Source organism: Oreochromis niloticus, linkage group LG10 (genome assembly GCF_001858045.2).
Source record: "Oreochromis niloticus isolate F11D_XX linkage group LG10, O_niloticus_UMD_NMBU, whole genome shotgun sequence".
Taxonomy (NCBI): domain Eukaryota; kingdom Metazoa; phylum Chordata; class Actinopteri; order Cichliformes; family Cichlidae; genus Oreochromis; species Oreochromis niloticus.
This window is the reverse complement of record NC_031975.2, coordinates 16,802,778-16,817,167: the sequence shown is the minus strand read 5'-3', so window position 1 is coordinate 16,817,167 and position 14,390 is coordinate 16,802,778. Positions and strand designations below refer to the sequence as shown.

General features: G+C 37.7%; 2 protein-coding genes across 7 annotated transcripts; both read left to right on the top strand.

The window, feature by feature from the left end:
- Positions 1 to 1,871: 1,871 nt before the first annotated feature.
- On the top strand, positions 1,872 to 3,256 carry coa4 (cytochrome c oxidase assembly factor 4 homolog). Of its 6 annotated transcripts, none has more exons than XM_025911105.1 (2): positions 1,872 to 2,025; positions 2,673 to 3,256. In XM_025911105.1, exon 2 carries the CDS (start codon positions 2,674 to 2,676, stop codon positions 2,917 to 2,919), a length of 246 nt encoding a protein of 81 aa, XP_025766890.1. In that variant the 5' UTR covers positions 1,872 to 2,025; position 2,673; the 3' UTR covers positions 2,920 to 3,256. The 6 variants fall into 6 exon arrangements, with proteins under 6 accessions (XP_025766890.1, XP_003457585.1, XP_005462401.1 ...); XM_003457537.5 differs by having other exon boundaries at positions 1,879 to 2,025; positions 2,638 to 3,256; XM_005462344.3 differs by having other exon boundaries at positions 1,890 to 2,025; positions 2,641 to 3,256.
- Positions 3,257 to 4,741: 1,485 nt separating this feature from the next.
- On the top strand, positions 4,742 to 14,049 carry LOC109203805 (olfactory receptor 2AT4). The gene is made up of 2 exons (XM_019363539.2): positions 4,742 to 5,942; positions 13,614 to 14,049. Exons 1-2 carry the CDS (start codon positions 5,416 to 5,418, stop codon positions 14,047 to 14,049), a joined length of 963 nt encoding a protein of 320 aa, XP_019219084.1. The 5' UTR covers positions 4,742 to 5,415.
- The last annotated feature ends 341 nt before the right edge of the window (positions 14,050 to 14,390 follow it).

Here is a 14,390-nt window from a genome sequence, read left to right as displayed (position 1 = left end):
CAGTGGTGGCAATTGGGATAAATCATGTGCTGCAGACAGAATTTACAAGAAAGTGATGGTTTCACTGGAAATTTGAGTTCTGGTTCTGTTTTTCATAATTTGAGGGCAGATCAGAAAATTCACAATTTTATAATCAATCTTAAAATGTTATATGCTATCACATCAGGAAATGTGCCATCCAATCCTGGAGTACAGTAGTATACAGAACTCTGTGCAGTTCTGTAACAAAATAAGTACATCCAATGAGACAGTAACTTCGATATAACAATGTTTAGCAGCAATAACTTAAAGTAATAATTTTCTGTATGACTTTATCAGTTCATGGTCAACTCCTCTGTGTACCCAGAGACACCAGGTTGCCCGTGGCTGCAAAACAAGCCCAAATCATTACCCCTTCACCACCGTGCTGACAGTTAGTATGAGGTTGTTTGTGCTGATATGCTGTGTTTTGGGGTTTTGCAGAGATGTTCACTCCTGGGAAGTTTGTGGGTTGTGTTAACACACAGACCTGAATACTCCAGACCTGCAAGCTGTCAAAATGTCTGCTTTTATAGAGGTGCTCGCACTTCCTGATGACCAGTTTTTCAAGTCCATTTTAGCAGCTCCTGGCTGCTATACCTACTCTCTTAATTACTAATATGTAATTTGTTTTCCCCTGCCCTCCATAGAGTCATGTGAATACGTTTATAACTAATTTTGAAATGTCCTTGAGACCCCCCAAAATATTAATACATTATTAATAATATAAAAATATATGATTACAATGTTTTCTAATTATACTGTCATCAGCTTTAACATTTGACATGTTACCCGAGGCCTGTAGAGTCTGCAGTATAGCTCTCTCTTTTTCTTTTTTTTTCAGTTTCTCTGACCTTGGAGTGAATTTGCTGGAACATCCACTCCTGGGAGGACTGGTAGCTGTGTTGAATGTTTTTACTTGAATAATCTCTGTCACTTTAAATGACTTTAAATCGTTTGGAAATGGCCTTATAACCCTTCCCACTTGCTTCTCTAAGATCATTGTTGGTTACTGCTCCTCTTTGGCATTATGTACATACCTGAATACTCTTACAAGAATGCTTTTACAAGCATGTCAACCAACAGGCTATAAACTGTTAGGCCTAAAACTTTCCATTTTGACAATACATATAGTTAGGGTTGGATCAAGTGACCCTGAACCCTCCCTTAGTTATGCTGCAATAGGCCAAGGCTGCTGAGGGCTTCCCATGATGCACTGAGTGTTTCTTATTCACTTGCCATTTTCCCTTGGGGTCTTCTATGTCTTTGAGACGTATCTCAAAAATATACATTATCCCTCCAGCATTTGTCTTTTTTGTTACACTAATTGGCAACATCATAGCAAACAGGATGACCCTATTTGTGTTCTCTATCTCTTCCTAGACAAGTGGACTAATCTTGATGAAACTTTGCATAAACATTGCCTATGGCATTGCGAGCACCAACATCTATATGGCGTGTTCAAATATTTTACACAAATGCAACAATTGTACATATCTGTACAGCTGACATTTCAACTAAACGCTGAATGGAATTTCAATTAGAAATTGATTAATGTATCAGTAACATTTATGTATCAATGTATCATTAATATGCATTTTAATTTTAATTAGAATGGTGTGTCATAATAATGGATTAATAATGGATTGGATTTATATAGCGCTTTTCAAGGCACCCAAAGCGCTTTACAATGCCATTATTCATTCACGCTCACATTCATACACTAATATAATGTATCAGCAGTTCTACGCTGACCCTGAAAACAGACGATTTTTTTTGCATTATCACTAGCTATTAGTATTAATATTGATTAGTGATAGAAACCAATGACGTGCAGCGGAACCAAAGTCACCAGCGACGGAAGTACTTTACGGATACACTTTTGTCCGTCACTCAAATGTTACCCCTGCAGCGTCCGTGCAGGTTGGTTGTAAAAAGCCTGAAGTAATGAAGATTACGACAATTAAAGTGCCTCGATAGAGACATTCATCGAGAGACAATTAAAAGGTAGCAACAAGGGGTAGTTTCTTTATCCTCACAGGTGTTTAATAGTTGTCGTTCAGGAACACGAAACGACGGCACAGCTGTGTTGTAACATCAGTGTAGCTAAACGTCCAGGGTAGCCTGACACCGACAACGCTGCTTAACTAATTTAAAGTTGGAAGAGTTCAGTGTTATTTCACTCAGGTAAACATTACAAAAAAAAAGAGTTGTAATCAAAGTTTTGTATTTTGTATTTACTCCTGTTATCTTTCTTTCAAAGTTTGTTTGATGATCTGAAACGTGTGACAACATGCAAAAATACTTTTTCACAGCACTGTAAATATTGAATTGATATTTCACAACTCGGATCAAAGCACTGAATTCTGAAACAAAAAAGCATTTGTATAGGTTACAAAGGACCTTTAGAAAGGCAGATGTATAAAAGTAACCACAATAGTTCATAAAAATGATAAATACTAACAATAAAACTAAATTATTACATGAAACTCCTAAGATACAGATCTCTGTTTACTGTCTTCAGCGGATCTCTCACAGTGCAGGTTTTAAGATGCCTACAGGCCTGAGCAGCAGCTCTTTTGTGTTCTCATTATTAATAACAGTCTGTATTCTTGTCAGCAGTGTGACTGAGTCAGCAAGTTGTATTCACACAGGATGGCGTCACCTCATGACCGCAGCCGGAAAGATGACGAGGATGACCCTGTTGAACAGATGATATCGCGCACTGGCTGCGCTGAGCTTCACTACGCCGTCCAGGAATGCATGGCTGAACATCAGGACTGGCGAGCGTGTCAAAGCCAAGTTCAGACGTTCAAAGACTGCATGATGAATTTCCAAAAGGCCCAGAAAGAACAGCTGAGGCAGCAGCAGCTGCCCTCCACCAAGTCTACGGCCAGCTGAATATGCAACATCCTACAAACACATACAGTGCTGTGTTTGGGACTTGACTGACAGCTTTAAATTGCAAAGACTGTACCTAATTTAATCATTAGTAATGAAAATAAAGCTCTAGCCGTATCATAAAATCCCTACTTACAGTCTTAAGTGTGTGATTTAGAGCCTGACTGATAATTGGGATTTAAAAGGCAATATGAAATATCACTTAACTTCAGTTAGCTTGTGTTTAAGTGTGCATATATGTGTCTCTTGCCACAAACACATTTTTAGGGGAAAATCTGAAACTTTGGGATTTTTCATGACTTCAATCCAAAGCAATAAAACACCTCTGGAATCTTTAGTGTTTAGCTTTAGGTAGATAGAAAACTGTGCAAGCCACAGATATGAATAATGGTCTGTAAACTCTTTGAAATGAAAAAGCTTTGATATTTCCTCTATGAAACCACTGTCTAAGCATCACAAGCAAAACATTAATTCAAGCCATGGGTGTTAAAAAAAAAGAGTTATAAAGAGTTTATTAAGAGTTTTGTGGAGAGAAATTTGCCTCAAAGGTGTTACAAATGTGTACAGCATGATCCACAAGCATAAACTAAGATTTACAGATGTGTGCAGTAATTTGTGTGTAACTTTTGAGGATTCACAAATGCGTGCTGCAATCCATCAAACAAATACAAAGCAATTTGAACACAAACTATTTTACAAATGTTCATCAAAGCCTGTAAAAAAGTGGATCATTTATGCACAATTTATTAATTTCAGCTCCGCAAGTCTTTCAAAAATGCTACTGTGCATGTCCTACATGCAATGTGAGTTTTGAGACAAATTTCACACAAATCGTTGTAAACATGTGATCAACTGTGTACAGATCTGTGCACAGATCCACAAATGTAAGCTGTATTCATACAGTCCCTCTCAAAAGTTTAAGACCATTTAAAAAATACAGCTGATCAAAAGTTTAGGAACGCATGCCTTTAAAATGCCAAATCTGTGCAAAAATGTGGATTCATTGTCATTTTCTGTCAGGTAGTCACACTGTCATGATGTTCTGATGGCAAAGGCAAAAAAAAAGTTCCCTTTTTGAACTTGGTTGGGTTGTTGAACTGCATAAGTAGGGTCTCTCACAGCGTGCCATCGCTACATGCAGTAAGACAGCCATTTGGATTTTCTTAAATGATCGTAAGGGTTATGGAACAAAAAAGTCAAGTGGAAAACCAAAAATTTCACCAGCACTGAATGTTTGGTTTCCAACGTTACTGCCGTGACAAGCGGATCCCACCTGAGATGTTTTCTACGCATCACAGTGGAGGGGGCGCCATTATGGTCTGGGGTGTTTTTTCCTTCAGTGGTACAACGGAGTTTCAGGAGGTGCAGGGGCGTCAAACGATGAGGGCCCTTGTCTGTGTGGTAACGACTGGGCTTTTCAACAGGACAGCGCTACAGTACACAATGCCCGCAGGACAAGGGACTTCTTCCAGGAGCATAAGATCACTCATTTGGACCATCCTGCGTGTTCCCCTGATCTAAATCCAATTGAGAACCTTTGGGGATGGATGGCAAGGGAGGTTTACAAAAATGAACAACAGTTCCAGACAACAGATGCCCTTCGTGTGGCCGTCTTCACCACTTGGAGAAATGTTCCCACTCACCTCATGGAAATGCTTGTATCAAGCACACCACAACTAGTTTTTGAAGTGATCAGCTACTGTGGAGCTACTCATTACTGAGTTCATGTTTGGACCTTTGATTTCTGGTTTTCTTTTTTTTCTTTTTTTGGGGGGTGGGGGTGGGGGTGGGGTTCTTGTTGCATGTTGAAGCTCTACTTGGAACCTTGTTAAGATCCAACCATGCAAAATGTTTTTTTTTTTTTTCCATTTTTCAAGTACTCTTAAAGTTTTGATAGGGACTATATCTGGGCTTCCTCTGTATTCTCTCCATAGAGTTCTCTCTGTAGATAATCCATGCAGTCCATGCATCAGAAAAGAAGAGGTTGAATTACAAATGTGCTAAAAGCTTTAATGGGCCAGTAGAACTGTTGTTGAAAAAAAAAGTGTAGGGAAAGCCACAGCCAGACACAGCTTTTTAAATGAGTCCTGTGAGATGCTTCAACTTAGAAAACATTAAAACATTAATTAGAATTAGTTTATTTTAAGGACAGGAAAAGTTTGATGATCAAAGTAAGCCACAATTCTGCTCTCTATGGATCAAATTAGTGCAAATAATTGGATATTGTTTAATGTTTTTCTCATTATATTGTAAGCATCACCTCATGAGATCAGTATAGGAAAACTGTATATATTTCGCTGTAAAGAGGTCAGACATGCAGCCACATGCTTGCAGCCTGTGCTGTCCAATCCTTTCAGAAAACATCAGGTGAGGATCATTCACTCCATTTGCTACAAACTGCCATGTGAATTGTACCTGTATTGTAACATAACAATATGATTTTCTTTTCCTTAGACTAATAAGGTAGTCCTCAAACACAGGTGGTGGAGTTCAACTATGCCTTTTCAAAGGACTGTTTTAAACAGCTCTGCTATCATTCATCCGCCAGGTTTCTATATCATTGGATTTGAGACCTTTCCTTTCATCAGTGTCTACTTTATCTTCCTGGCGTTTGTTTATGGTGTAACAGTGCTGTTTAACATTTTGGTGATTTATGTGATTGCTTCTACTCGTCGTTTGCACACTCCTAAATTTTTGGCTGTTGTCAACCTTGCAGTTATTGATCTGTTTCTTAACACTTGTACCATTCCCAGCATGATAAAAATATTTCTCATCCAGGATAACTTCATTCCATTTAACTTATGTTTGCTACAGATGTATGTTTATTATGTGTTTGCATCTTTGGAGTCGTTTGCTCTTGCTATACTTGCCTATGACCGGTTAATTGCAATATGTTTCCCTCTGCGTCATAACTCCATCAACACTGTGAGAAGCATGTGTTGTATTATCAGTGTATCATGGATTTTTAATATGGGGAAAACAGCTTTTAATATAAGTATAATTACTCAACTATCTTTTTGCAGGTCTGTGAGAGTGTTCAGCTATTTCTGTGACTATGCACCTGTGTTTCGGCTTGCCTGTAATGATAACACAATGCAGTGGTTTGTATCTTCCATTTTCAGTATTTTGTTACTTTTTGTCCCTTTTACTTTCATTTTTCTGTCTTATGTCAGCATCCTGGTGACAGTGTTCAGGATGAAATCTGTGGACAGTCGGGTGAAAGCTTTGGCCACGTGTGCTGAGCATCTCATTCTTGTTGCTATATTTTACATTCCTCTTATTGTTATTTTCACAATTGGTTTTTTTCTGGGTGTTGTTAATCCAGATCAGCGAGTTCTGAGTCTGTCGCTGGCCTCATGCATCCCACCTTGTATCAATCCTATTGTATATTCTTTGAAAACCAAAGAAATCAAAACCGGAGCACTGAAACTGTTCAGAAAAACTAAAGTTATTGCATAACATAACAATTAATTCTAATGGAATTAGAATTAATTAATGCTGGATGTCAGCCCAACCTTCACTATGATGAATAGGATCCTTAAGGACTTGGGCTGGCTGATCTCCTTTTGCTTTGAGTGACTTTGTATATTTATCGAACAGTTTTCTCTGGTGTCTGTGAATGCTCAAAGTCCTCCATAGCAAAGAGATATCTCAAAGATGTTGCATGTATTATCTTTCAAAATGCTAATTACATCTCTGCTAATCTGATGCTGTAGCTCATTTCCATTTGCTTCAAATATCTTCACAATGTCGTCTAGCAAAACAAATACAAAGGGAGCATAACTCCAGTTATCCTGCTCAACATCACCTAACCAGAGTATATAATGTTTTCACCATTCAAGAAGAAGAGCGACAAAGTTTTTGATGTCTTTCCTCTTAAAGTCTTGAGTAGTTTACCGCATATTTTCAGAAGTTCTACTGAAACCTGAAAGAAATGGATCACAAATTCATCTCACCTGCTAATCTGTTAATTGTGTTTTCATATTATCAATTTTTTCATGTTTTATCTATTTTATTGCTTTTATTTGTTAGTTGTGTGCGTACTATACTGAGACCTTTTGTATTTAGAAAGTAAATAAAACTTTATTTCGGGCTAATTTAAAACTAATTCAATGAAATGTGCTTAATATGAAATATGTGCTAATAACTTACACTATACTTACTCTATGTTTATAAGGTAATTATGAGCATTGGGATAAATCACTGAGCAACTTTTGATGTGAATATTGAAATTTCAAAATTAGGATTATACCATCAGTACACTTTGAACTTAGAAAGTTTGTTTTCTCATGACCACTCAGGATTTCAAATCTTTTATTTCATTCAGCTTAACTAATTTTCCCACTAAGCTAAAGTTACTATCATGGTGTAACATGCCACATGTATATTTACTGGGTGATGATTTAAAGGAATTTCGTAGGTTCTTGTACTATGTTTGAAAAAATATTTTTATTTATTTATTTATTGTTTTAAATATATTTTTAGTATTATATCTAAAGTTGAAGTTTAGTAGTGTTTCTGCTTGATGGACTATGTTAAAATTTCCCAATTCTTTTCATCTTTGGGCTGAAGGAAGGACAATACTCGGTGTATAAATGCTCAATCAACAATTATTTTATTCCATACAATTTAACACTTATGAGCACAAACCATCATGATGGGGAGAAATGCATGAAGAGGGTCACAGCAAATCTCAAAATGGTGGAGGGTTACTCAGCCCCTTATAGCCTCTACTGGCCCCCACCTAGTCGTAAAAGCCTAAACATTCACATTCTTTCTCTCACACGGCACCTAAGTTATGACCTCGGCTCCTTGTTTTTCTGCTCCCAACAAGGTGGTGGTATGGAATGTGGTCTGTCTCTTCTACTATCAGAACAACAAGGCCCTCTGCACCCAACATTCTCTTAATGATTCAGCAGTATGAAATGTCAAGAAACAGTGTAACACATTCACAGCAGATCAATGGTACAGGATAATACACACCCATCTAACAAATCTAATAATTGTCACATTCTTTTAACTCAGAAGTATAATGGAAACTAAACTACATACACATCACACAATCTAGACTAAGGGATATAATATGACCTACAGCAGTACCATAATTCAACTACTTGATTACAGATATAAGGTAACATATGATAGCCTAATAATCTCACAACTATTTTCCGATTTTACCCTAAGACATTTACAGAAGCAGAAGCCTTAGTAGCTGTGCTTTTATTACACCATTATTCTTGAAAGTATTACATACTCTGTCAGGGGTCATAAACAAAGACTCATGCTGTATATAAAAAAAAAAGGTCATAACTTTTGTATACTCCTTAGATTTTGTTCAGTTTAAATGTTCTCAATGACCCTTTATCAGAGCAGCAACTGGTGATTGTTTTACAGGTTTTAATTTTTATTTGGAGGTGCAGATTTCCCCACACACACCAGGTTGAACTACACTGAGTAGTCATACTGATGATGAACTGTTTCTGTTTGAGAAAGTTGATGTTTGGTTTAACAGTTAATAAAATTGTAACCTGTGTTATGTGCTGATTTTTTTGTTTCCAAATATGTGCAGTCAGCAATTCGGAGTTAGCTACTTGCTAGTTTTCATATAATGTTTAAGTGAGGTATTATTCAGCTTTAAAGTAAAATTAATAAAGGGTTTCAATTATACTTTACCTTGTATAGCTTCTTTATAATTCAATTCAATTCCTTATGCTTAAAAAAAAAGTTGTTTTTTTTTAAGTGAAGAGTTTATTATAAAGAAGTTAAACACTTTATATAGTTATAAGAAAAAAAGTTTAGTTGCCTTTATCTATCTATCTATATATATGGACAAACTTCTATTCTTCAAGCTTGGGTCCTGTACCAGAAGCCTGGAAACTTCAGGGTCCTTCTCATTACCTTCGCTGTTCTCAGGGCTGTGCTCTTCTGCAAATTGATCTTAAAAGTAATTCCTCCATCTGCTTGAGCTACTTGACCAGTCTGAGGGTCACTGCCCTGAGTCTCCGATTACCAGTGGCTCCTCTCTCAACTTTTGGTATTTCTTAAGCTTCTTCTGTTCCTTCTTCCTTATTTTGCTATCACTCAGTATAGCTACATCTCTTACTACACCCATCTTCCTCTGTTTGTCCACAACTACTATGTCCGGTTGGTTAGCCATCACTAGTTTGTCCGTCTGTATCTGCAAGTCTCACAGGCTCTTAGCTCAGTCATTCTCAACCAGCCTAGGGGGTGTTTCCCATTTTGTCCTTAGGACTTCAGGCCATATTCGCAGATGTTACTGTATGCCAGCCACTTGGTTATAGTTTTCCATGTATGCCCTGCATGCTAGCATCTTGCACCTTGCTGTTATGTGCTGGATAGAGCATCTTTGCATAGCTTGCACTTGGAGCCTTGCCCAGTGTGGTATATCCCAGCATCTGTGGATTTTGTGCTTAGAGCTTGTTCCTGTGCTGCCATGATTAGTTTCTTTGTGCTGTTTTTCATTCCAGCTTTGTCCAGCTACTGGTAGGATTTCTTGATATCAGCCACTTCTTCTATCTGCTGGTAGTACTTGCCACACAGGGGCCTGTTCTTCCATGATGGTTCCTCTTCTTGCTCTACAGGTTTATGCTGCCTGAAGTATTCACTAAGCAAGTGATCAGTTGTGGCCATTTTCCTGATGTTCTCATGGATTATCCTGGATAGTGGTCCTGACATTCACTAGTCCTTGGTCTCCTTCCTTCCACTTAGTGTACAATCTCATCGTACTGGATTTGGGGTGAATCCCTCCATGGATGGTAAGGAGCTTCCTTATCAAGTTAGGGTCCAGTTGATCTTGTACAGTTCCTGGCATTCCAGGATCCATGTGTGGCACTGAGTAATAGGCTTTCTTTTAGTCAATCTAGGTGGTGCATAGGTATGTCAGTCTGGTCTTACAGACTCAAGCAACTGCTGTATCTACCAGTAGCTGTTGCTTTGCCTCTCTGTTGTTTCTACCAATTCTTTTCTGGGCCCTGCTCATATGCCTGTTCATCTTAGCCGCTATGATGCCTGACAGGAGCTTCCGTGCTGTGCTGAGACAGGTTATTGGCCGGTAGCTGGATGGGACCGGTCCCTTCTGGGGATCCCTGGGAATCAGGACTGTCCAGATGTCCAGCATCTTAGCCAGTAGGCATGAATCATGTCAGAGTTTGGTGCTGTCAAAATCTTCATGCTTTTGAGACCCTTTCTTGGATGTTTTGTCTCACATTGTCACTGGAGCCTGTTCACGTTGTTTGCTCCATCTTGAACCTTGCTGATGCTGTTCTCAAAGGACTGTCCATAATACATGATCACTGTGCATGATAAGTGCCTATCTTCCTGATGTACTTATGTGTATTTGTTGTTTCATCCTGTATAGTGGTTCTGACTGTCACTAGTCCTCAGTGTTCTTCCTTCCTTAGAGTACAGTCTCACGGTGCTAGACTTGGGGTGAAACCCTCCTTGTATGCTAAAGAGCTTTCTTATCATGTCATTGATGGCTGTTATCTCCTCCTTTGGTGAGCTTGTTCGTCAGGGCTTTGATGTAGATTGCCCGGATCTTGTTCTTCCCATTCAACTGACTTAATGTGGGTAAGCAGGTATTTGGTGTTATTTATAGCTATCCTCAAAATCTGCAATGTTGGTATTGTAGTCCCTTCAGTTCTCACTACCTTCTTTCTTTTAGTTGCCATTCGACTAGAGAAGTCATTCTTCTACCGTCATCGTTGTAGTAATCTGTCAAAAACTTGTTTAAAATAACCAAACAAAAGAAAAAGTAATTTATTTGTCAAATAACAAACTGAAACAGCAAAGGAATCCTTATTTATACACAATAACACAAAAAAAAATAACATTTTTTCAGGCCTCTTTCGGCCTTGCACTCTTGCTGGTGTTATTGAGTTCCAAATAGTTTCCATTGATGAAAATTATCTTTAAATCTGCTAAATTCCAAATGTGTTCAATAGGCCACTCCATCAGTTCTAGTCATTCAAATTCATTTTTCTTGGTCAAATAGTCTCTGCACAGCTTTGAAGTCTTTTTTGCTATATGAACCCACAGCCAGTCTATTTGAGACTAGAAGGGATACAATGATGCACCAAGATGTTATGGTAGACCTTGTTCATGACACCATTAAGTTTTGGTGATTTGCCAGTGCCATTTCCACAAATGAAACCTAAAGAATCTCAATTGTGTTTCATTGCTGGTGCAATGCACCTAACGGCAAAGCTTTTCTACACACAAAAACACAACAATGCTGACAAAAGTGTTCAAACTTGGAGTCATCCATCCAGAGTCCACTCTGCAGTCCAGTATTTGTGCTGCCTGGAGGTGTTTCTTTATTTATGTTTTTTCAAGAACCAAACCAGACCAAAAAGCAATGAAATGTTCTCTGTATCACACCCTGACCCACTCCCACAACAAGCCCAACTTAAAAAAACAACAAAAAAAACCTATTTCAATTAGTGCTATAATCTTTTTTTTGTTGTTCATACATTTGCCACATTTGAGACTGCACCAGGAAGATGCAGGAATATGAAATATATTTATGTCAAGCAAAAAATGTCATTCAGGTTATATTATATTAAAAAATGTTAACAGCTTTTATCATGTAATTTTAAACTTATAAAAACAATGATGAAAGCTTTAGTCTTTTTAAATCTTAAGCAGTGTTTACACAGCAACTAACAACCACTATTTGGAGCATCATGGAAACAGAAGCAGAAACATTTATTGACTGATTTTATTGATTTATGATCATGAAGAGCATAATCTTCATTTTAAAGGTGAGGAAAGGATGTTGAAAGAGAGAAAGACGGGATATGGAATTAAGGTGTTTAGTGAAGTTGGAAGAAATGAAGATAGAGAAGTGATGAGGAAATTTGGAGAGATTTGGGGATGGAGGAAAGAGAAGAAAGGGATGGGGAGAGATGGGGGAGAGGGAAGATGGAGAAAGGAGAATGGACAGAAAGAGGTAAAGGTAGATGGGTGACAATAGAAAAGATTAAGAGCAAGGTGGAAACTATCGCTCAGCCTGAGCTTAAGGCTATCAGTAAATTTTCATAGGAGACAGAAAAACTTCTCTGCTGTCGTGTCATTGTATAGTACATCATCTGCACTTCATAGAATCTGAGAGATACTACTCACACAGTCAAAATCTGTGGGAACCCACTCTACATCAAGGATGGTAAATACAGTTATTCCAGTTTGTTCAATACATACCATTTTTCAATGCAAAAACCTGTTAACTGCACTATTACACTATTAAAATTGTATACATAAGTATCTATAGAAATGTCAATATGACTTTTCTCCAATATTTATCTAATAATGTTATTTTATTTTATTCTATTCTGCAATTAATTCGTTTTTATTACTGGTGGTATCTATGAGACACCAAATGAAGAACACAGTGACAATAAAGCCTTGTCTTATCTTGCTCATGTTATGCACTCAACTTTCGCAAAGAGTTGTGGTGGGCAGCAGGCTGTGTGTAGTTCCAAGCACAGTGCTTGGAGGTCAAGAAGTTGGCTTCTTGATGCAAAGACAGACTACTAATCCAACACAACTGTTGTGTTCAAGAAAAGAAACACATATGTTCCATAACACAGTAAAGTTGTGTCATCACTGTAAAACTGTCAGAAGTTTAGTTGTAAAACCTTCCCTGGCTTTAATACCACAACTATATTATTTTTCATGTGTGTGAGCTAAATTATCTCAACACTTTTCCACAAGATTATTTTGGTCAGACACAGTTTTTAAATGAGTCCTGTGAGATGCTTCAACTCTGAAAGTATTAAAAAAACATTCATTAGAATTCGTTTTGACTGCTCTCCATGGATCCAATTAGTGCAAATAATTGGATATTGTTTAATGTTTTTCTCATTATATTGTAAGCATCACCTCATGAGATCAGTATAGGAAAACTGTATTTATTTTGCTGTAAAGAAGTCAGACATGCAGCCACATGCTTGCAGCCTGTGCTGTCCAATCCTTTCAGAAAACATCAGGTGAGGATCATTCACTCCATTTGCCACATGCATGACTTCAAATGTGCTCATTAAAATGCCATGTGAATTGTACCTGTATTGTAATGCCTATGTAACAATATGATTTTCTTTTCCTTAGACTAATAAGGTAGTCCTCAAACACAGGTGGTGGAGTTCAACTATGATTTTTCAAAGGACTGTTTTAAACAGCTCTGCTATCATTCATCCTCCAGGTTTCTATATCATTGGATTTGAGACCTTTCCTTTCATCAGTGTCTACTTTATCTTCCTGGCGTTTGTTTATGGTGTAACAGTGCTGTTTAACATTTTGGTGATTTATGTGATTGCTTCTACTCGTCGTTTGCACACTCCTAAATTTTTGGCTGTTGTCAACCTTGCAGTTATTGATCTGTTTCTTAACACTTGTACCATTCCCAGCATGATAAAAATATTTCTCATCAAGAACAACTTCATTCCATTTAACTTATGTTTGCTACAGATGTATGTTTATTATGTGTTTGTATCTTTGGAGTCGTTTGCTCTTGCCATACTTGCCTATGACCGGTTAATTGCAATATGTTTCCCTCTGCGTCATAACTCCATCAACACTGTGAGAAGCATGTGTTGTATTGTCAGTGTAACATGGTTTCTTGTTATGGGAGTAATTGCATTTACAACAGGTATAATGACTCGACTCTCTTTTTGCAGGTCTGTGAGAGTGTTCAGCTATTTCTGTGACTATGCACCTGTGTTTCGGCTTGCCTGTAATGATAACACAATGCAGTGGTTTGCAGCTTCCTTTCTAAGTGTTTTGTTACTTTTTGTCCCTTTTACTTTCATTTTTCTGTCTTATGTCAGCATCCTGGTGACAGTGTTCAGGATGAAATCTGTGGACAGTCGGGTGAAAGCTTTGGCCACGTGTGCTGAGCATCTCATTCTTGTTGCTATATTTTACATTCCTCTTACTGTCATTTTCACAATTGGTTTTTTTCTGGGTGTTGTTAATCCAGATCAGCGAGTTCTGAGTCTGTCGCTGGCCTCATGCATCCCTCCTTGTATCAATCCTATTGTGTATTCTTTGAAAACCAAAGAAATCAAAACCGGAGCACTGAAACTGTTCAGAAAAACTAAAGTTAATGCATAACATAATAAATAGACTGAAATAGTTTGAAATGTCAAACTGATTTCACCTCATGGGGCACATACAGCCCACTTTGTTCTTAAATGGGCTAGATGAGTGAGACTCTCCTTTATTTCAGTGTAAAAAGTTTTAAATAGAAGAAAACAAGGTGGTATTTTAGCTGCATGTCTTGGTTTTCTACATGTGTAGAGTTAAAGAAAAGGTTCTGGTACCTTATTGCCCAGACTGTCCTGTATTTATAAAACAAAGGTTATCTATAGGTGGTGAAAAACGGGAACTTTTCTGTCATTTAATCATTTATCTATTACTTAATTCTTCTGGTTTACCATGATTGGTAATAGGGG